Here is a 22,500-nt window from a genome sequence, read left to right as displayed (position 1 = left end):
TCTCTCTGACAAGGTTCTAGCGTAAGGGCGTCCGTAGAATCTGGCCTAATGAATGAAAGGAGAATGAATGGAGAATGAAAGTAACAAAGCACTTTTTAAGAGTGACACTTTCCTAGAAATGTCTAGGGAGTGTGCTGGAGATTGATGGAGATTGATGTAGATTGAGCGAGACTGATGGAGACTGATGGAGAGTGAGGGAGACTGATGGAGAGTGAGGGAGACTGATGGAGACTGATGGAGAGTGAAGGAGACTGATGGAGACTGATGGAGAGTGAAGGAGACTGATGGAGAGTGCTGGAGAATGAAGGAGACTGATGGAGAGTGATGGAGACTGATGGAGAGTGATGGAGAATGATGGAGAGTGCTGGAGACTGATGGAGACCGATGGAGAGTGCTGGAGACTGATGGAGAGTGCTGGAGACTGATGGAGAGTGCTGGAGACTGATGGAGAGTGAAGGAGACTGATGGAGAGTGCTGGAGACTAATGGAGAGTGCTGGAGAGTGCTGGAGATGAGGTAGCAGCTCTGCTCTGAATGTACTGCTGCCCTCGGGCACTCAGGGAAGTGGGGAGCATGTGGGACAATGGCTGTCTGAGAGCATGCAGAGAGGCTACGTGCCAAAGGTCACTGGGTCAGCTGTCTCGCCAGTCATTGTGCCGAACAACCCACAGAATACCAGACCAACCACACACACGCACACACACACACATACACAAACTACACTCCAAAAACATCTACCTACACATTTATCACTGTCTCTGCACACACGCGCGTGTGCATGCGTGCACACACACTCACACACGCACACAACTGGTTCATGTTTGGAGCCTTTTGTTTATGAAACGGAGATGGTGTAAGAGCTTTATTTACTACAGTACTTCTCTGACTCACACTCACATAAAGACACATACAAACACATACACGCACGCACGCACGCACAGCCATACTGTCACAATGTGGCTGCCAGGGACAATGCACAGATGGAAATCAAGAGACTGACATTGTGTGTTCACCTCTGAACTACAGATAAACACAGACTGATGTAAAGTCAATAACACGCACACACACACACACACACACACACACACACACACACACACACAGTGGTGCCAGCAGGACTGACAGAGAGGGAGGAAGATACATCTCATTTCCACATTTATTTCCTCGCAAGATGAAGCATGGTAGTGGGGTGGAGGCGACATGTAACGTTAACCACTCTCCATCCTCTAGAGATAACACCTTCCCTGCACCTCCTCACACACACACACACACACACACACACACACACACACACACACACACACACTTCCTAGTGTGACCTGGCCTTGCTATCTTGCTATTATGTGTGGTGCAGAGACACCCTAGTGACACCCTTTAGAGACACCCAGCCTTGTAGTCCACTCTCCTAACACAACACCTCTCATACAGAACACCTCCTGTGTGTGTGTGTGTGTGTGTGTGCATGTGCGCGCACTTTAGAGAGTTTGAGAGCAGGAAACAATACAGAAAGTGTTATTGTAACACATGGTCCTAAATGTCCTCCTGAGCGAACAAGGCCACACACAGAAATATGTGTTTGAACAGTGTGAGCATGTGTGTGTGTGTTTATGGGTGTATGTGCGCATGAGTTATAGATTTGCTGCTCTATGTCAAATCTTTTCTGTAACAGTATGTTCATTTGGAGACAAAGGCCAAAACGTGTCTGTGCAGGAGTGTGTGTGTGTACCAATGACAGTTTGATGGTATGTTTGGACTCTACTTGTGTTAGCATCAGAATGAATGAATCATTTTTCAGTACACAACAAAGCATTTCTGTAAGTCACCCTCCATAAAAATGCCAAATGCTGTAAATGGAAAAGTGTTTACGCTTGTGTGTGTGTATGTGTGTGTTGAACATCAGTTCACAACACCGTTCACACTGTTCTGCTTGTCTTCTTCAAATATGCCATCGCAAACCAGTAAGATACACAAACATGCAAAAGGAATGCACTATGTACCTCACAGGTGTGCTGAGATCTAGGACATCTAAACTCAAGCTTTCTCAAGTTTCGCTCAAAGTCTCAAATATACTCAGATAAAGAGAGAAGAGCTAATGATGAAATTGTTCAGAAATGAAATTCCACTACCATGCAGACACACACACACACACACACACACACACACACACACCAGGTACTTAAATCAGGATAACCCTATCAAAGGCAGCAAAAGGTGCAGGGTCCTTTGGCACAGAGGGTATGTTTATAAAAATGCCTGCTTGAAAAACAGCCACCCTCTGTCTTGGTCTGGGAGGGATGGAGAGAGCGAGGGAGAGAAGGAGAGCCGGAGAATAAAGCAGAGACGAGACCCACCTGAGTATCTGCAGTTCAAAACCCACGTGAGAATCGGCTTCGTCTAGCCGTCGTACGGAGAACCTCAAACCCAAAGACACCTGGAGAGCGAGAAAGACAGAGACATGGAGGAGAGAGATGGAGGGAGTGACAAAGACAATGGGTTGGTGACAGAAGAGGAGTATGAGCACATGAAAGGCTTAGGTGACGTCTATAAACGTTCTCTCAAAAAGAACAGAAACCCCCCCCCACAGGCTAGTTAACACAGCAGTGCTGCTTTATAAGAGTGGTGACGGTGTGTGTGTGTGTGTGTGTGTGTTGGGGCGGAGGTCCAGTCTTGCCACTCTCTCTACTTCCGCTCACTCATTGGTCAACGTTCTGAACTGAGACAAAAAGCTGTTTCCTCAAACAACTCAACAGCCAAATGACTTCCCAAGAGCCGCGCCATTTCACTTGGTCACCAAACTGTGCATAACCCTGCCCCCTCCCCCAACCCACCCCCACCCCGCCCCCGCTAACTACACCCACATGTGGCAGTTCATTAGTGTGACTATGATAATAGTTGTCGGGTCAGCTAATGAAGGGCAGCTCTGTGGCTACAGGCTATACGCTAACTCTGGAGCCTCATAAACATGCCCCCTCCCCGCACAGTGCTCCATCCACCCCAACGCCACATGCATAACAGAGAACCCACAGCAACAATCGCTGTTAAGCTTTAAAGAGGGGGGCGGACCAGAGGAGCCTTTTCTTGTGGTCATCGGCTCTTGGCTGAGAATGATGGGGAGCTGCTAAACACCAAAGGTCCTCGAGAAATGAGCGCCACGACCGGGTTCGGACTTTGATGGGGAGGGGATCGTGTGTTTCTCCGAGACCATGTCAAGTGTCCAGTCGCCCTAATGAGACGCTTTGATCGGAATGTCGCAGTGGACTTCAAAGCAGACACACACCGACACACACTCAGCGGCCGCGGGAGGTGTGTTTAATTATGGGAAATCACATAGGTTAGTGTAAATTACTCAAAGCAAATAAATTACTCAAATATTCCAGAGAGAGAGAGAGAGAGAGAGAGAGAGAGAGAGAGAGAGATTCTTCTCAATTAGAAGTGAATGTAAAACAGAACACTGTATGACAGATTTACTGCTGTGCAGGGACAGGGTAGGATCTGATAGCAGAGATTCCCATAAGTTGATCCTCAAAGAATCAGGTTGTTACCCTACTAACCGCACCACCAGCGAGCCCCCTTACTCAGTGGCTCTCCATAGCACCCTGACGAGAGGCGGGCCCAGAGCGTGTCGGACACATCTGAACCTTGTGGAACCTTATTCAGAGAGAGGCCGTCTTCAACAACGAGAACGTGATTTGGGCAGGTTTCTTTGTTAGTAACCTGCACTTGTATGATTTGACACTTCAGGAGATTTAAGGGCAGTTAAGGGGTTTGAAGGGCAGTGGGAGCTCAGTGGTTGCCAGTTCAAGCCCTGCCACTGCTGGGCCCCTGAGCAAAACTCTAAACACTCAGTTCCACAAGTTGTATTCAGTCATAATTGTAAGTCACTTTGGACAAAAGCATCAGCTAAATGGAAAATGTAAATTTATAAGCAACTGGTGGATTTACAAATTTCAAAGGTTGTTGCTTCAGTCTGACTTTTGTGGACAGTTGTGATTTCTCTAGCATGTGAGGAGCTGTAGCTCTGCTTACAGTACACATGCATGTCCTCTGACCTCAGGCCGCAGTGTGTATATGAACAGGCAATAACACTCTCGAGAGATCTGAGCTCTATTAGATGCCCTGACTGCAATAAAAGCTCGATAACTAGCGTGTGTCTACCATGTTTACATGCTATTTAAACACCTAACTAAACAGAGCTAAACATTCTTCAGCACTGTTTCAAACAAACATCATAGCCAGTCCCCATGCGCTGGACAGCTTTATGACGAACTCGTCCCACATGAGACATGTCAACTCAGGAGTGGACGCTGGGCTAATGGTGTCCGACTGGGACAGGAAGCACAATCGGAAACTGGGAGTAGGCTGCCAGGGAGGATATGAGTGTCTGTGTGGGCATGTCCACGAAACGAAGCCCAAAGACTATGCCCCGCACACGATGCCAGGACATAACGCCTTCCACCAACAGTGAGAGCAAATAACTTTGGTTCTTTATTTAAGTACTCGAGTACTTGTTTGACTAACTGAGTACTTACCCTAATACTTTCCCCCCATGTTTCGAGTATCTTTGCCTTTCTACATCTTCTCATAAATGGCCTTTCTCCTGAGCAATTTTAAATATTTGACATTTTAAAAGCAGAGCACTCGAAACAGTCCTATACGCTACATGCCGGCCACTTCGTATCGGACATCACCACCCGCCAATCACAGCCGCTACAGCAGTGGCTGTTTGCAGTCATCTGCGGCGGTTCCAGATACTGGTCCATTAAGAAAATCACATACCATTTCACTGCTGTTCACGCAGATCCTTGGACTGATTGATTTAGCAAACTCCTCCCTGACTGTGAGGACTACTGCTTCAGGACAGATTTGCTGCTCGGTGCCCCAAGACCCCCAGGGGCGAGAGCCATGACAACGGGTGGGGTGAACCTGCGCCGTCCCTCTATGGCCAGTGGTTGCTGCAACCACTTGAGACGCTGTAACTGGTTTTAACATCGGTTCTAACTGTCCCAAAGGATTTATTGGGGAGCAGAGCAATTTTCAGGTTCCAGGTGACTTCGAGTGAAACACCAAGCTGTCCGAGAGTCCTGGAAACTTAGCGTAGAGCTTTGGAAGCCAAGTATATATTAGGGGATCTTATCTAGCAGTGCTTAAACCCCAGTTACGACCTCCCAGTCTGGAACTGGAACTGGGCGGAAGGACACTCGTGAGAAACTCTTTTACTCTGAACTCAAGCACCTTGCTGAAGGCCAGCTGGAGCTTGCAGTCCAGAGCGATGTGGAGGTTATAAGGGGGGGCAACTCTGGGAAACGGGGCGCTCTAGCTGGGTATGGTGCCGGCAGGCCGGTACCACAGGAAAGGGGGTAAGACGTGGAGGCGTCTTTTGAGTCCGGAGCGTCTGGAAAGTGACGAGTGCTTGTGTGCTTCATGTGTGCCTGTGGCAGAGGTTTGGTGACAAGTGTGATACGAGCATAATTGTGTGTGTGTGTGTGTGTGTGTGTGTGTGTGTATGTGTGTGAAAGAGCATGTGTGTGTTTGAAAAGGAGCACGTGTATGTGTGTGTCTGTGTGAGAGAACATGTGTGTGTGTGTGTGTGTATGTGGCAGCATGTATGTATATGTCGCGGTGCTTAGCTGGTGCCGTGTTAATCTTGCCCAAGTGAGGTTAACCTTACATGCTTCAACGGCAATGCCTGTATCCACGACAACGACACCCCCCAATCTGGAACATGTTAACATGCCAACTCCAACTTTCTCAACATTCTTCAGTGACCCCCCCCCACCCCCTTCTCTCTCTCTCTCTCTCTCTCTCTATCTCTCTCTCTCTCTCTTTGTATTCAGGCTTTTCCTTTCTCTCCAAAGGTCTGCCTAAATCTTTTTAAGTCTCGCTGTCCAACTCAGTACACAAGATAACAAGCTAAATCAGTTCTTTCTCTGTTTTCTGTCTCGCTCAATCACCCACCTCACTCGCAATCTGCTGACTCCAAATATAGTTTTCTTTTGTGTTTTAGAGGTAAGAAAGACACAGGATATACAAACGCTGCCTGTACACATCTATTGCTCTCTCTCTCTTTTCTGTCTTCTTTCTCTCCCTCTCTCTGTCCTTCTTTCCATCTCTCCCTCTTTTCAACTCTTCCGGCTTCTCTCGCGGTCACCTTCCAAAACTCCACACCTTCCTTCCTCTTATGTGTGCGTGTGTGTGTGTGTGTGTGTGTGTGTGTGTGTGTGTGTGTGTGTGTGTGTGTGTGTGCGTGTGTCTGTGAATTAGACAATAATTCCAAAGGGAATTTTAGTCCGAGTGGAGGCAGCACTTCCTTTCTGTCCATCTCCCATCCCTAACTGCCCAAACCCCTCCCCCCCGTCTCTGAAACGAGCCTCCAACACGGGCCGCTGCTCCGGAAGGGGGTCTCTCTCCGTCTCCAGCCAGGAGGCGAGACCCCTGCCCCGGACCCTCTCAGCGGGGGCTCGGTCCGTCCTGCAGCGTTAAAGCACACATGCTGAGCAACACTAACGAGGCAGTGTGGGCAGAGAAAAGCATTTACCAGTGTGTGCGTCAGATTAGAAGTCAATTACTGTTCAATGAGAGTATGGAATAATGATTGGAGAAGCTTGTGTGTGTCTGTGTATGTGTGTGGAAAACTGTTCTTTGAGACCTGAGGGTTAACTCTTGGGCAGAGTTGTCTCCCTCCTGTCAACTACAAACATTCCACAGCCAAAGGATCACAGCTCACCCTTAGGCCATGGGGGGTGTGAATGGAGGGAGAGAGAGAGAGAGAGAGAGAGAGAGAGAGAGAGAGAGAGAGAGAGAAAGGCCCATGTTCTTTGAATGTAACCCATGTGGTCAGTGGGTTTTAAAAACTTTAATCACAGGAAGAGTTATTGGAAGTAAAGACTTAACATGCACACGCACACACACACGCGCACACACACACGCGCACACACACACACACACACACACACACACACACACACACACACACACACACACACACACACACACATAAACTGACAGCAGACAGTTGCCCCACTCACATTAGGAGATGAGAAGCTACTGTGATAAGTGACCAGTGAACTAACACATCTGTATAACAGCTACATGCGCCAATTATCATAAACATCTGGATTAACGATGCATTAACTGCACTCTCTTTCACACACACACACACACACACACACACACACACACACACACACACACACACACCTTAATAAAGCTATTATCCTACTCTTATATATAGCCCTTGTCCCTTAGATACTATCCCTTTTAAAATTATTAATGTTAAACACAAATAAACCAACCAACCCAAACATTGCATGGACACATGTGCTTGGTGCTTCACATGTCAAGACCCTGGCCTCCTATTAACAGTGTCCAACATGTGATCTTCTGGGAGAAGAAAAGGGACAGACTAGGGTCTGCTTCCCAGCCTAGTAAACATCCTGAGGAGAAATGTTCACTTTATGAACATGAATTCTCCTGCTTTCGGATCATGAACTCTCCAGCTCACTTCCCCAGTCAGAACAGATCCGCCTACTGTCCTCTGCAGAACAACAGCGCCGACTCTCAATCTGAAGCGTTCATGGGACTGGGGGAGGGGCTTCTTGGGAAATGTAGCGCCAGCAGGTGCTAAAGGGTGTGTGTCGTGTGCCTTGGACTGAGGGACCTGTAACATTGACCCCGCCCCCCTCGGGGGACGTGAGAAGGACATCACGAGAGAGGGACAGAAACAGAAGGCCGGCGACGGTTCCCCTCACGTTCACGCCGGCCGCCATGGGGTTGCCCAGGTCGCACACCACCAGCTGGGTTTCGTTCTCAGTCCTGTGCTCGCAGTTCATAATCTGCAGATCCTGAGAGAGAGAGAGAGAGAGAGAGAGAGAGAGAGAGAGAGAGAGAGAGAGAGAGAGATGTGGAAAATACTTCTTTGCTAAAAATGTTCAGAATGTTCACATTTTCACAATAAACATACGAAATCGAATTCTACACAGGTGACACAGGTGTGAAAGATGATGAATCTTCCTGGGAGTAGGACACAGAGCAATCCTTGCTGTAAAATATATAATAAAATGTCACCCGCTGAGAGACTACTACTCCTCCGACTGTAATTACAACCCCCCAAAAACAGGTACATTACTAAATATGTTTACATATTATTTTTAGAATATATTATTAAGGTCTTAATGGCCTGGGAGAGAGAGAAAGAGAGAATTAGTCAGTTATGTGCTAATATTTCCTACACTATGCTGGGAGTATGCAGTAGTATAGAGGGAGTGCACATGTATAGTACATATCACTCCAGATAACGCAGTACTGTTTATGCCATATAATGTTCAAAAAAAGTTCAAAACTGGCCCTGGGTCAGTACTCTGAGTAGTTTACCATCCTTAGCGTCACATTTTCACATCACAGCACAATGTTAAATGAGTAAACGGAAAGCTGGGCATGTCCAAAAGAACAGCTCTATTAAAGAAGGAGATAAGGGGCCCGAGAGAGAGAGAGAGAGAGAGAGAGAGAGAGAGAGAGAGAGAGAGAGAGAGAGAGAGTATATGATGAATTCAGTGACGGTAATCACACCATATATCACTGAGGCCCCCGAGGGCATCCTGTCAACTCTTTCCCCCTCTCCCTCCATCCCTCCATCTCTTTGTCTCCCATTCGTCCTCCCTCAGTGTCCCTGCATCTATCCATCTCCAATCCTGCCGACCGTTTCCTCTCTCCCTGGAGCTCCCCAGGACGGTATACGATGCAGCCATTGTAATCACATTAAGATCCCCGTCTCTCTCTGTCCAACACATGCTGCGTCACAGTTACCCACTCAAACAATAACCCACAAACCCAGGGAGAACGCACCGAGAATACAGGGAGAAACCAGAGAGAAAGCATTGAGAACATTGGGAGAACCCAGAGAGAAAACACTGAGAACATTGGGAGAATCCAGAGAGAAAACACTGAGAACATAAGGAGAACCCAGAGAGAAAGCACTGAGAACATAAGGAGAAACCAGAGAGAAAGCACTAAGAAGATTGGGAGAACCCACAGAGAAAGCACTGAGAACATAAGGAGAAAGCAGAGAGAAAGCACTGAGAACATTGGGAGAACCCAGAGAAAAAGCACTGAGAACATTGGGAGAACCCAGAGAGAAAGCACTGAGAACATTGGGAGAACCCAGAGAGAAAGCACTGAAAACATTGGGAGAACCCAGAGAGAAAACACTGAGAACATTGGGAGAACCCAAAGAGAAAACACTGAGAACATAGGGCTGTAATGTGCAGCACGTTTTGGGTAAAACTGTAAACACTCAAGTCTAGAAGTGACATCATAAATTTACATTTAAGGCATCCAAGGGTCATGCTGGGTGTCTGTGACATGCTTGGGACTGAGGAATTTCTGAATCTGGACCAAACCGGAGCTGCTTTAATCAAAACAGCAATACACAACAGATGTCAAATACCCCCATTAACAGTCCAAAATTAGTTCAGAATGTAATCCCACCTACATTACAACAATCAGTTTTAAACATGTGATGTCATGGAGTTTCCTCGTATAGAGGGGCGAAGAAAAAAAATTCATTGTAGGTGAAGTAGTTTACCTCCCGTCGGCGCTCAATTCCATTGTAGTCCGCTTCAGGTGGGAGACGCACCCGAAGCTCCGCCTCATATGCTCCTTCACCCTGATTGGCTGCGGTGATCATGAGCACCAGTGGGTTGTCATCGCCAATCGCAAGCTCTGATTGGTCCCTACATATGTCCAGTCGAAAAATAAAGAAAAGAAAATAATCTGCTTTTAGTTGATCAGTGGTAAAAGCGTATGGTTACAGTAAGATATAAACACCGCAATGATTGTGTTCTGTAATGTAGAAAATACAACCAATGAAAACAAGGCCTCCATCCATAAAGTTTAATATACACTATTAGAACATGAACAGATGCCTGCAGGCATACAAGAATAGCTCAGTACCTAAATGAAGTGAGCATGAAAACATTCACTTTTGGGAATACACACACAGACACACACTCACACACACACACAGACAGACACTCCTCCACACACAATGGACTCACAATTTAGCAGAGAGCCTGAGATCTGGGACGCACATGTTGTCATCTCCGCAGTCCAAGAGGATGTTTGCCTGAGGGTGAGAAGACAAAACAGAACAAATATGTCTTTATTTAGCTCTTTAGCTGTGTCTGCCTTTAACCTTCAATATGGATGCACTTAACTGCATTTAACTCGCCATGTTGCAAACTGTTATGAATTGAGCTGTAGAGAGGCAGACACACTTACAAACACACACACACACACACACACACACACACACCTGCTCGTGGTGGAAGGTCTTGGTGTAGTGGTCCAGTGTGGGTCTCAGCTGTAAGCCAGGCAGGGTGGCTGTCTGGTCCAGGCTGTAGTTCAGAGCCACGCTGATCGGGCTCAGCTTGTCTCGAAACTCCTCTTCATCCTACACACACGGAGGGGCGGAGATGACTGCACAGCAGCCAACAGCAGAAAACATCGCTCACACACACACACACACACACACACACACACACACACTCTCTTCACTCCGTGGGTCGTCACGTCGGACGGCGAGGGCAAATATTTGTCCCGTATGTCCCGCGTTAAGATGTAGATTTCAGCAACACCTGCACAAAGCCTTGTAGCGTCATTTGCGATGCGTTACATGCAGCGGCGTAAAGGGCAAATGCGTTTTAGGCGTCGAGAGTGGTTGAGGTTCGCCAGGGGATGAGAGCAGAGCCACTCAACAGACCGGGAGCACCGGATCTGTCAGCTCCGCAACCTCCTCTGTCATTCCTGTGACGGTTCCCTCCACTCGGGAGAGAGCAAGGGCCCGTAATCCTTTCTGCCTTCGTTTGCATTCAGCATGTGCTTCCCGTCTCGCGTCTCAGCCCAGGTTACTGGCTCCACCCCCCCCCTTCACCCGTCTCCCTTCATTCCTATCAACTGTCCCGTGGATTTAAACGCTTCCTGGCGTATTTGTGGAGCGGTGCGGTCGTGCCGTTTGGGGGCCTTTCCGGTTCTTTCTAGCGCGTGTGGCTTTGCCCTTTTCTTTTGTCCTCTTCATGGTTGTGGAGGCCGCTGAGTCAGAGGACCTCGTCTGTGAGTCAGAAGCCGAGGCCACGTCACATGCTTTTCCTAAAGCCCTCTTGGCTTTCCGCGTTGGCCGCCGCCTCCGGTTTTGACGTCCGGCCGCTTCTAGCTAGTGGGGCCATACGTGACGATTCCTTCCTTCTGTGCTTCTTTTCCTTCTTTCCTCCCGTCCGGTGTTTTTTCCTGCCTCTGATTGGCCCATCCTCGACTCTTGTTTGCGCTTATGTCGCGTAGTCATCTTGGAGTGAGAGAAAAGCCGACGTAACCGTGTCATAAACACCTCCACGCTGGGAGAACCGGGGCAATAAATACTACCACATTAATTAGCTCAGAGAACGAGAGAGAGAGAGAGAGAGAGAGAGAGAGAGAGAGAGAGACAGAATGTGTTTCTATGAGAGAACGAGAGAGGGAGAGAGAGTATTTCTATGTGAGAGGGCGGTAAGAGAAAGCGGATTTGTATGTGAGAGAAAGAGTATGTGTGAGTGTTTTTGTATGTGAAGTAGAGTATGTGTGTGTGTGTGTGTGTGTGTGTGTGTGTGTGTGTGTGAGTGTCAGAAGACGAGAGAGAGAAATATATTGAATTAGGACCCACAGGGAAATGCTCTCATGTACTTTCCAATGATATAGTAATAAGGGATTAAAGTTATCAGATTGATGAAGGCTTCCTTTACACACACACACACACACACACACACACACACACACACACACACACACACACACACACACACACACACACCCCTTCGATAAGCAAAATTTATGTTTCCGAGCACAGTTTCAGGTTTTGGATAGCTAAAAGCTCATTTTCCCAGGTTTCACTGACAACTTCCCTTTCTGATCTGTGAGGTGCGCTGGCAGAGGCTCTGGGTCTGGTCTGTCCTGACTCCCCTGTCTCACAGAGCCCTAATCACACACCTAAACATTTCAGCTCCAGCTTGTTGTGATAACTCACCTTCATCTGCACTTCTCTTTTTACCTGCCATTATATTTGATTTATTTCACTTTATCATTCTACAACTGCGTCTCCCAACCGTGGCCTTCAGCACTCTTAACAACTGTGTGTGTGTGTGTGTGTGTGTGTGTGTGTGGTGGAAATGTCAGGGTGAGCAACTGCAAACAAGGATGTTGCTTGTATGTGGAGTGTGCTTGGCCAATAAATTCTGATTCTGATTCTCTCAGACATGCTGACATACTTCAGATTTCTCACCACTAACAGCGGCTGCTTGCCTTGGCCCGTATGGCGCTTTCCCATGGGTTAGCTCGCTGAAACGAAGAATTTTTATTTCAAAATTTGGCCTTGTTTCTCCAACCTTCCCATAAACGGTCATGGAAATCCTTTAGCCCTATTAAGACTCCTGTGACCATATTTGAGCCTTAAATAAAAATAATTTTTTTTAAATATAAATGAAAAGAACAGATATCAAATAATGTTGGATGATCATAGCTTCAGGCAGCCGTGTGGTCCCCTGATGGCTTTTTGACCTGTAAAGCAGGCCGGCGCTGATCAGCCCGAGTCCAGAACGCTTCTGCGTGTGGATGACTCGGCGGTACCCCCTGCTGCTCACCCGCAGGTAGACGGTGTGGTTGAGGCAACGCTGGCGGTCTTGCTGGCCCAGGGGCAGCAGCAGGGTTCGCTGGTGCTGATGCAAGTCGAGGAAGAGAAGCCGCTTCACGGCACCCCTCTGCTTCAGCCGGTCCAAACGCAGCTCCATCCGCAGAGCTGAGAGACACGCGGAGAGAGAGATTTTATTTAATTTTGTTACTAGAGTTCCTGAATCAAAACAATTTGAGGTGTTTAGAGGGGTTCTCAAACACACACACACACACACACACTCTCACATGCTCTGTATCAAATCAAAAACACTGCTTGACAGACAGATTGCTCTAAAAGTCCTGGGGCAGTATTTTATTGTCGGTTGACGCAGCTGTAGTTCACACCTTTTCTGTTTTAGCTCTCTCACAACCCCCCCCCCCCCCCCCCCCCCCCCCCACACACACACACACAAATCTACTTACCAACACTGTCTGGTATTCCAATTCCAGAGACTTTAGCACAGACATCTACTCTCATACTAAAGCAGAAAGAGGGAGAGAGAGAGGGAGAGATGGGGAGGGGGAAGATACAGACAGAGAGAAAGGGAGAGGAGGATAGAGAGAGATAATGATCATTACAGACAGTTAAAGCCATTCAACTGATAAGAGTAATGCAATACAACATACATAAGCCAACAGAAATGTTCTGGGGAGAATGGGGGACACAGTCTGGACATCCACCATACTCTCCTCCTGGATCTACAGCCTAGACATCCACCATGTTCTCCTCCTGGATCTACAGCCTGGACATCCACCATACTCTCCTCCTGGATCTACAGCCCTGACATCCACTATGCTTTCCTCCTGGATCTACAGCCTAGACATCCACCATGTTCTCCTCCTGGATCTACAGCCTGGACATCCACCATTCCCTCCTCCTGGATCTACAGCCTGGACATCCACCATACCCTCCTTCTGGATCTACTGCCTGGACATCCACCATGCTCTCCTCCTGGATCTACAGCCTGGACATCCACCATGCTCTCCTCCTAGATCTACAGCCTAGACATCCACCATGTTCTCCTCCTGGATCTACAGCCTGGACATCCACCATTCCCTCCTCCTGGATCTACAGCCTGGACATCCACCATACCCTCCTCCTGGATCTACAGGTTGGACATCCACCATACCCTCCTTCTGGATCTACTGCCTGGACATCCACCATGCCCTCCTCCTGGAGCTATAACCTTCACAGCTCTGCTCTAATCCCTGCAGTGGATGAAATACACTTTGGTCTTTCTGATCCAGGCCCTTGTTACTAACAGGAGCACAGGAGCGCGGCGCTGGTTCACCGCCCGTAATTGCTTGGAGCAGACAGATCATAGGCGTTTGCTGAAGCACTCTGGGGGATGCCTGCCGTGATGCATCTCCTCTGTGACGTCTGCCAATCCCGGTTCCCCTCCGAGGAGCCATACGCTCCCAGTCCGCACGTGTCGTGTGCACGGTGCAGGAGGCAGCCGTGAGATTAAATACGTGTGCACGTGAAACCTGACTCAGCACTTCCCGTTGATGTCACAGGTCAAGTCCGGGCCACCACGTCAGTTTCAACTTCTAAGACCATTTGTTTTTCATGCTGTAAGAGCATTCTGGAGCTTCATGCTTGATTTCACCCACCCCCCCCAAAAAAAACAAAACCCACAATCAAGCTTGATATCTGTATGGCACAGGAAAGCTCTCCAGCTTCCTACCCTGGGCAATTAATTTAGTAGAATGTATAAATGGCAGCATGGTGAAGATTTCCAGAGCTGCTACAGCGTGTACACGTCTGTCATGAACAACACGTGCGCACATACCTCAAGCTTGCACACACGACTCCGTTTACAAGAAACACTCTCGCACCTTGAGCAGATGCAGTTCTCCATGTGTGTTTCTGCACTGGGAGAGCTGCAAAACCATTAGAGGGGCCTATGACTTCATTATCAGTGCCTGGCCAGACAGCTTTAACCTCGCAGAGCAAACTGCAAACACACGCGCACACACACACACACACATACACACACACACACACACACACACACACACACACACACACACCTTGAACCTTGAGTCTATGAGTGCTATACATATAATATGCAATTCCTCTTATGGCCCTGTCCTGATGTCCATGGAGACCAACAAGAAGGAACCCAGCACAGTGCATGCTGCTGTAACCATGGCGACCCTGCCATGACCCCTCCAGCGCGGTCACACATGTTCAGTGCAGTTATGACCAAACTCACATGTGTTGCGTACACATGCATGTGTGTGCATGTGCAAACACGTGTATGTTTGTAAGTCAGGAAGTAACCCTGCTGAATAACTTAATGATGTGTCTCTGTCAACCTCATTAGCAACGCACTCTCATGACAAGGGTAATTACCACAGGCAACACACACACACACGTACGCACACACACACGCACACATGCACGCACGCGCACACACGCACTCACGCACATGCACAGACGCATACACGTCCCAGTTTATGGGGTATGAGCCCTGACCTATGCTCTGACCCAACAGAAATTCTTCCTCACTTTGCAGACCATCTGCAAGTAACAATTACTGCACACCACTCAGACTACTAGTGGCATCCTGTGTGTGTGTGTGTGTGTGTGTGTGTGCGTGTGTGTGCGTGTGTGTGTGTGTGTGTGTGCCATTAATGCCTGTTATTCCAGGCCATATAGTACTTACTGAAACCCTTAGGCAAAATAGAGGGCTATTATAAGGCTATCAATGCTTTAGCGTGGAGTCCCATAGTCTCTAATGACACACACACACACACACGCGCGCGCACGCGTATGTGCACGCGCACACACACACACGCATGCACACAGACACACACGCATGCACACATACACGCACGCACACACACACGCACGCACACACACACGCACGCACACACACACACACACACGCGCGCACGCACACACGCGCGCGCGCACACACACACGCACACGCACACACACACACACACACGCTCACTCGCGCACGTGCACAGCAGGGATTCATTCCACAGATAAAGATGAAACAAAACAAAAAACACAGGAGGCTCCTATGCTTTCTTATGTCTCTCCCCCACTCTCTCTCTCTCTCTCCCTCTCTTTCTCCACCTCTCTCCCCCACACTCTCTCTCTCTCTCCCCTATCTCATGTCAAGTCAAGATGGTTTTACTGGCATCACTCTACATAGTACAATATTATCAGCACATTGAAAAATGTATGTATTCTTAACTTTTTTTTTAAAACACATCAAACCAAATAACAGCAACAACAATAGAACTACCACTGCGTGACGGTGACGTGACCCTGGGGGGAGGGTGGACGTGTGTGGGACACACGCCATGTTTGAGGTGAGGGCTGCACCCTCCAACGGTGACAGCGGGGCGTTGGAGACCACCGTGTCCTCTGAAGGAGAGGGGGGTGCGAAGGAGATCGTCACTCAGGAAGGGGTGTGTGTGTGTGTGTGTGCGTATGCGTGTGTGTGTGTGTGTGAGTGTGTGTGGGTGTGTTTGTGTGTGTGTATGTATGTGTATGTGTGTGTGTGTGTGTGAGGGGTGTGTGTGTGTGTGTGTGTGTGTGTGCGTGTGTGTGTGTGTGTTTGTGTGTGTGTGTGTGTGTGTGCGTGCGTGTGTGTGTGTGTGTGTGTGTGTGTGTGTGTGCGTGTGTGTGTTTGTGTGTGTGGGTGTGTGTGGGTGTGTTTGTGTGTGTGTATGTATGTGTGTGTGTGTGTGTGCGTGTGTGTGTTTGTGTGTGTGTGTGGGTGTGTTTGTGTGTGTGTATGTGTGTGTGTGTGTGTGTGTGTGTGTGTGTGTGTGTGTGAGGGGGGTGTGTGTGTGCATGTGTGTGTGTGTGTGTGTCTATCCTGGCAGAATGTAAAGAGACTGTAAGCGTTAAACCTCCATCAATGATGTAATTCAGCAGTGAGCTGAAGTGTGGTGTTGCTGTGAAAGTGCCCCCACCCACCCAATGCTGCTGCACCTCAGACAAACGTCACCACGCTGTGTGACTGCATGAACACTCGAGACTCATCTTTCACAAAAAAAGAAAAGTGACTTTACCCTGGCGTCTCATCATACTATGACACAGGAGAGTGATATTGGTGACTTAGCTGCTAAAAGTCGCCGGAGGTGGGGCTTTGTGCTTACCAGGTAACCATGGCGTCAGAGTCCGGCAGGCGACAGGACCTGTCCTCTGGATTCAGTATTCTTGGGGTCAGGATCAGCTGAGCGTCCACAGTAACCACCGGCCTAGCCCTAGAAACGACATGCAGACGAAGGTCAGATGCTCACAGTCCATCAACGTGGTAAATGTGAACCCCAGTGGGAATCCGGTGTCACTGAAAACCAGTGTGAAAGCAAAGGAATTCAGCACTGCCTCAGTGTGTTAGACATTCAGCACTCTCTCAGTGTGTTAGACATTCAGCACTGTTTCAGTGTGTTAGACATTCAGCACTCTCTCAGTGTGTTAGACATTCAGCACTGTCTCAGTGTGTTAGACATTCAGCACTGTCTCAGTGTGTTAAGCAAACATGATCTTAAATAATGCTGTAATGGCTACAGAGCGTTAAGTGGTGAGAGTCTAACGTGTGGTGGCTGGCAAAGCTCTCTCTCTCTCGCTTTCTGCCTGTCTGTCTCACTCTCTCTGGTAACATTAGCTTACACAAACACACTGGCGCCCCTGCCTGCTAATCGTTTTAACACTGACACTCTGACACATCAGGTATGTAGGTGGGTGTGTGTGTGTGTGTGCATGACAGTACATGTATGTGTATAAGTGGACATGTGTGTATTAGTATGTGTGTGTACTTGTGTGTGTGTGTGTGTGTGTGTATTTGTGTGCATGAATGTGTGTGTTTTAGTGTGTGTGTATTATTGTGTTTGTATTTGTGTGTATTAGTGTGTGTGTGTGTGTGTGTGTATTCGTGTATGTGTGTGTATTTGTGTGAGTGTGTATTAGTGTGTGTGTGCGTGTGTTTGCATGTCTCTGTGTGGTTTGAGGTTCAGCGGCTTCGTGGAAGGAAGAGCGTAGCTGTACAGTGTTTCAGGGAGAAACTGAATCTACGAGCAACCATGTTCTGACACCGCAGGGTTCAGAGGCCACTCTCAGCAGCGCGTGAGGTTTGGCCAGACGAGACCCGGGCCAAGCTGACCGTCACACGCTCAAACAGCGGCACTCGAGCCACGCAGACACACACAGATGTCAAAAGTGCACCACTGATCACAGGGAAAGCAAAATCACGTCCATCTGAAGTTCCGTTTCAATGAAAAGTGCTCGGCTGTGTCTGCTAAGACTCTCACACTGATGAGTGGAACATGTGGAAGTGTTTGTGCAACGATGGTTATGTGAGTGTTTGTGTGTGTGTGTGTGTGTTTGAGAGAGACAAATGGACTGTGTGTATGTAACTGAAGACATGTTACTACACTGCATGTTTGCACGAGTACTTTTGCTTACTTGGGCAAACAGCAACGTTGTGGTGTGTGTGTTTTTGTGTGTGTGTGTGCGTGTGTGTTTCTTACCTGTACACAACCACTTTGCCAGCTCCAAAGGCACCAACAATCAGATCTGCATCAAAATGAAAGAAAGACAGACAAAGAAGCAGAAAGAGAGACAAGCAGAGACAGGGAGTGGGAGAGACAGCGAGAGACAGCGAGAGTGAATAGAGTATATAAAAGTGTAAGCAATTGATAGCAAGTAAAACATTGTGTGTGTGTGTGTGTGTGTGTGGGTGAGAGAGAGAGAGAGAGAGAGAGAGAGAGGGGGGGAGGGAGGGAGAGAGAGAGAGAGAGAGAGGACACTGTATCAGGTTCAAAGCATGCCTCAGCTGGGAGTGATTTGGGCTACTGCAGACTCCATCACACCCAGACGCCACACGGATGTTTTACTGACCTCAGATCACCACCACCACTACCAAGTTCTAAATACCCCCTGGTTTCCATAACGATCAAAACCAAACACAACCAAACATGATCAAGTAGTCATCCAGGAGCTTCCTGACCAAACCATCCAGGGTTCAAGGCTTTCTGGCGAAACGTCACACACACAAGAGACAGCCGTGGGCATCACAGGTACGGCGGCTCCACCACCGCGTAGGCATCACACCGCTGTGCTCGTCCCTTCTGAGCGTGTTCCACTGCACCGTCCACGTTCGCCGATGAAAAGCCGAAATACATCAGAGGAAAAGAAGTGCTCACATGGGCTGGGTACCTGTTTAAAGAGCTGGGCCCACTCTGGGGACGCAAAAGCACAAAGAGGTCTGTGGGCTACGGTCAGTGGGAAGGGTTTCTGAGGGTCAGTGTGTGCAACTTCCTGTTTGAAACAGGTACAGAAACACAAATCTGAACAGGCCCATGAACATGAACGTAAAACGCACACGCACATGTGCGTGCATGCTCGCGCACTCACAGACAAACACGAACGCATGCATGCGCATGTGTTCACACACATACACACATCCTCGCGCACGCATGCGCGCGCACATGCACGCTCACGTGGACACACACCCACCCACACATGAGCACATGCCCTGTGCGCGCTTTGTCTGCTGATAGTTTTTTTTCCCGCCATACCCAATCAGTCATCTGTCCACAAACACTTGGACATTTTAGAAAATGACTATTTATACAACCGAACCAGCAAGCAAACACAATCTTGCCATGACTTACGGCGACCCACTGGCCGCTCACACCACGCTGTGGGCATTCTGGCGTCTGAGACAATCACTCTCAATTGGCTCTTGCAGATGAAGTGGACTGAGCACCAGGATATAAATGGCATCCCTACACACACACACACACACACACACACACACACACACACACACACACACACACACACACACACACTCACACTCACACACAGCTTCCAGGCATTCGAAATTCCCCACTTTTATTGCGAGAAAGGTTTCAACTCAGCATGATGAATTTGAGTGGAAGAATGTCATTTCTGCATGCGTAGGTGAAAGCTTTTTGCCAGAGTTAATAGGAGGGTGCTTACAGATTGGTCCTGGAGGACCACTGGTAGTCAGCCAGAATCGGAGCCTCACAGGCAGGAATGTTCTAGAACAAATCCAGGAACCCTAATAAGTGTCCGGAGACTGCTTCTCTGGTTCCAGGCCCTGCTAGGCCAGCTCCTGCCAACAGGGAATTTATGTTTAGTCATCCTGGCAAAGTGCCCATTCTAAATAAGAGCTCTGACCGTGTGGGGGGAAAGCAGCTTTGATGCTGTAACCAAAAACACACCTCTTAAGATATAACAGGAGAGAAGTATGTAGATACACACACGCGTGCACACACCCTGGAGTATTCTTTCACCTTGTTTGAGTGAATGACAGTGCTGGATAGTCTAATTCAATCTATCTATCGGACATCTGGTGAGTCCATCTGGGTGTGTAGCTCACTCATGAGTCCATCTGGGCGTGCACTCACTCATGTGTGTGTAAACATGTTTGTCTTTATATATGTGCATTCCATGTACCCATTAGACCCAAAATATTCAAGTCAAACCCCTGTGGCTACTATTGCACCAGAGTGTAGAGTAGTAAGAAGGATTTGACTGCTCTGTGTTAGAAGAAGAATGAGATGAATCTCTTAGAGGGAGAGTTTGAGCGCGCTGCACTAGATGAAGTATTTGAGTGCTCTTAGTTAGGTGGAGTATTTGAGGGCTCTGAGTTAGGTGGAGTGTTTGAGCGCTCTGCGCTAGATGGAGTATTTGAGGGCTCTGAGGTAGGTGGAGTATTTGAGCGCTCTGAGTTAGGTGGAGTATTTGGGGGCTCTGAGGTAGGTGGAGTATTTGAGGGCTCTGCGCTAGATGGAGTATTTGAGGGCTCTGAGGTAGGTGGAGTATTTGAGCGCTCTGAGTTAGGTGGAGTATTTGAGGGCTCTGAGTTAGGTGGAGTATTTGAGGGCTCTGAGGTAGGTGGAGTATTTGAGGGCTCTGCGCTAGATGGAGTATTTGAGGGCTCTGAGTTAGGTGGAGTATTTGAGCGCTCTACGCTAGATGGAGTATTTGAGGGCTCTGAGTTAGGTGGAGTGTTTGAGCGCTCTGCACTAGATGGAGTATTTGAGGGCTCTGAGTTAGGTGGAGTATTTGAGCACTCTGCACTAGATGGAGTATTTGAGGGCTCTGCGCTAGATGGAGTATTTGAGGGCTCTGAGTTAGGTGGAGTATTTGAGCGCTCTGAGTTAGGTGGAGTATTTGACTCCTCTTTGCAAGAGCTGGAGCACTGGGCTGCGTTATAACAAAGCTCCAGTCTGTTAAAGCAATCTCCAGCAAAGGTGCTTTTTTTCCCCTGCCAGTGACGTGCCTGAGCCAAGCCATCCACTGCAGACCCCTCTCACACCTCCACCCTGCGCTCCACCTCTCCCACATCACGCCTCCACCCGCTCATTCCTGAAAGCAATCATCAATGATCGCCTCTGTGTGGACACACTTGGAGAGAAGGGACTCTGATACTAATCCCACAATTAGGGTGTGTGTGTGTGTGTGTGTGTGTGTGAGTGTACGTGCGTGTGTGTGTGTGTGTGTGTGTGTGTTTGTGTGTGTGAGTGTGTGTGTGTGTGTGTGTGTGAGTGTGTGTGTGTGTGTGAGTGTGTGTGTGTGTGTGTGAGTGTGTGTGTGTGTGTTGGGTGGTGTCTGTGATTTGATATGACATTGCATATCTTAACCCATTAACACATAGCGAACACCCCCACACATACACACCATGTGCTTCCAGAGACTATACAAAGCCATTGTTATAAAGACTTTAAAGCCAGAACAAAGTCATTAGCCAACGAACATCCCCACCAGACCTGCTACACGGTACCATCTTGCACTCTCAACTGATCTATTCAGTTCTCATATCAGACAGATTTCCCAGATCCTCTCAGTAGCAGTGTGCTGGTTCTGTTGGACCATAACAGATGTTTGGCAGTAGTTAATGCTGGTGCAGGGTTAATGTAGGCTTAATTGGCTACTTGTGTGTCTGTGACATATGACCACTGAACATGAGTTTTAACCCAGAATTCAGCTTCAAACTGGGAGCAGAGGAGAGTCACTGACCTGAAACTTATAGTGTGCAACCCCCAGCACCTGCCCCAGACACACACACACACACACACACACACACACACACACACACACACACACACACACACACACACATGCACACACGCACTTGTAAAGCTGCTTTGTGACAACTTGTGTTGTAAAAAAGCACTATAGAAATAATTCTGACTTTACATGCTCCACACACATCGGGACAATGTTTGAGAGAACTAGCAGATAGAATTTATTTCAAAGACATCTCAAGCGTTTCATAATAGTAAAAATATAAGAAATATAGAAATAATCTGACATAAAAAAAGACCAACTGTGCCTAAGAACATAAAACAAAAACTGATGAAGTCTATATTACACTCACACATGTGCATCAAACACACTCCAAATGCTCTCAAAGGCTGACCAGACTCCTGGTGTGCTCACATCAGAGATGATGGAGTCTTTTAAAGCTTTGAGTTCACATTTCCAGCTGAGAAAGACAGAGAGGGACAGTGTGTGTGTGTGTGTGTGTGTGTGTGTGTGTGTGTGTGTGTGTGTGTGTGTGTGTGTGTGTGTGTGTGCGCGTGTGTGTGTGTGTGTGTGTGTGTGAGAGAGAGAGAGGGAGACAGATAGAGAGAGAGAGATGAAGGAGAAATCTGCTTTTCCTCTTAGCTTGCTCTGTGGCTCTGCAGTGCATTGCTCTGACAAATGTAGGCGTGTGTTTATGTGTTTTCTTTAAAACTCAATTAAGAAGGGCATGTGTAAATAAACTAGTGTAGACCTAGTGTAGACTATCTACTGATAATACAGGCC

General features: G+C 48.1%; 1 protein-coding gene across 1 annotated transcript in view; it reads right to left on the bottom strand.

Annotated features, from left to right (window-relative positions):
- The window catches only part of itga8 (integrin, alpha 8), a 60,007-nt gene that overhangs the window by 11,570 nt on the left and 25,937 nt on the right, over positions 1 to 22,500 (bottom strand). Inside the window, exons 14-22 of the mRNA XM_035526043.1 lie at positions 18,186 to 18,231; positions 16,815 to 16,922; positions 13,113 to 13,168; positions 12,662 to 12,816; positions 10,309 to 10,446; positions 10,052 to 10,119; positions 9,580 to 9,727; positions 7,748 to 7,840; positions 2,351 to 2,430 (exon numbers count right to left, since the gene is read on the bottom strand). Coding sequence (XP_035381936.1) covers positions 2,351 to 2,430; positions 7,748 to 7,840; positions 9,580 to 9,727; positions 10,052 to 10,119; positions 10,309 to 10,446; positions 12,662 to 12,816; positions 13,113 to 13,168; positions 16,815 to 16,922; positions 18,186 to 18,231 — 892 coding nt within the window. The remainder of the gene's footprint in view (positions 1 to 2,350; positions 2,431 to 7,747; positions 7,841 to 9,579; positions 9,728 to 10,051; positions 10,120 to 10,308; positions 10,447 to 12,661; positions 12,817 to 13,112; positions 13,169 to 16,814; positions 16,923 to 18,185; positions 18,232 to 22,500) is intronic.

Source organism: Electrophorus electricus, chromosome 5 (assembly GCF_013358815.1).
Source record: "Electrophorus electricus isolate fEleEle1 chromosome 5, fEleEle1.pri, whole genome shotgun sequence".
In the NCBI taxonomy this organism is placed as follows: Eukaryota; Metazoa; Chordata; class Actinopteri; order Gymnotiformes; family Gymnotidae; genus Electrophorus; species Electrophorus electricus.
The sequence above is the reverse complement of the archived record's forward strand: the minus strand, read 5'-3'. Positions and strand labels throughout refer to the sequence as shown.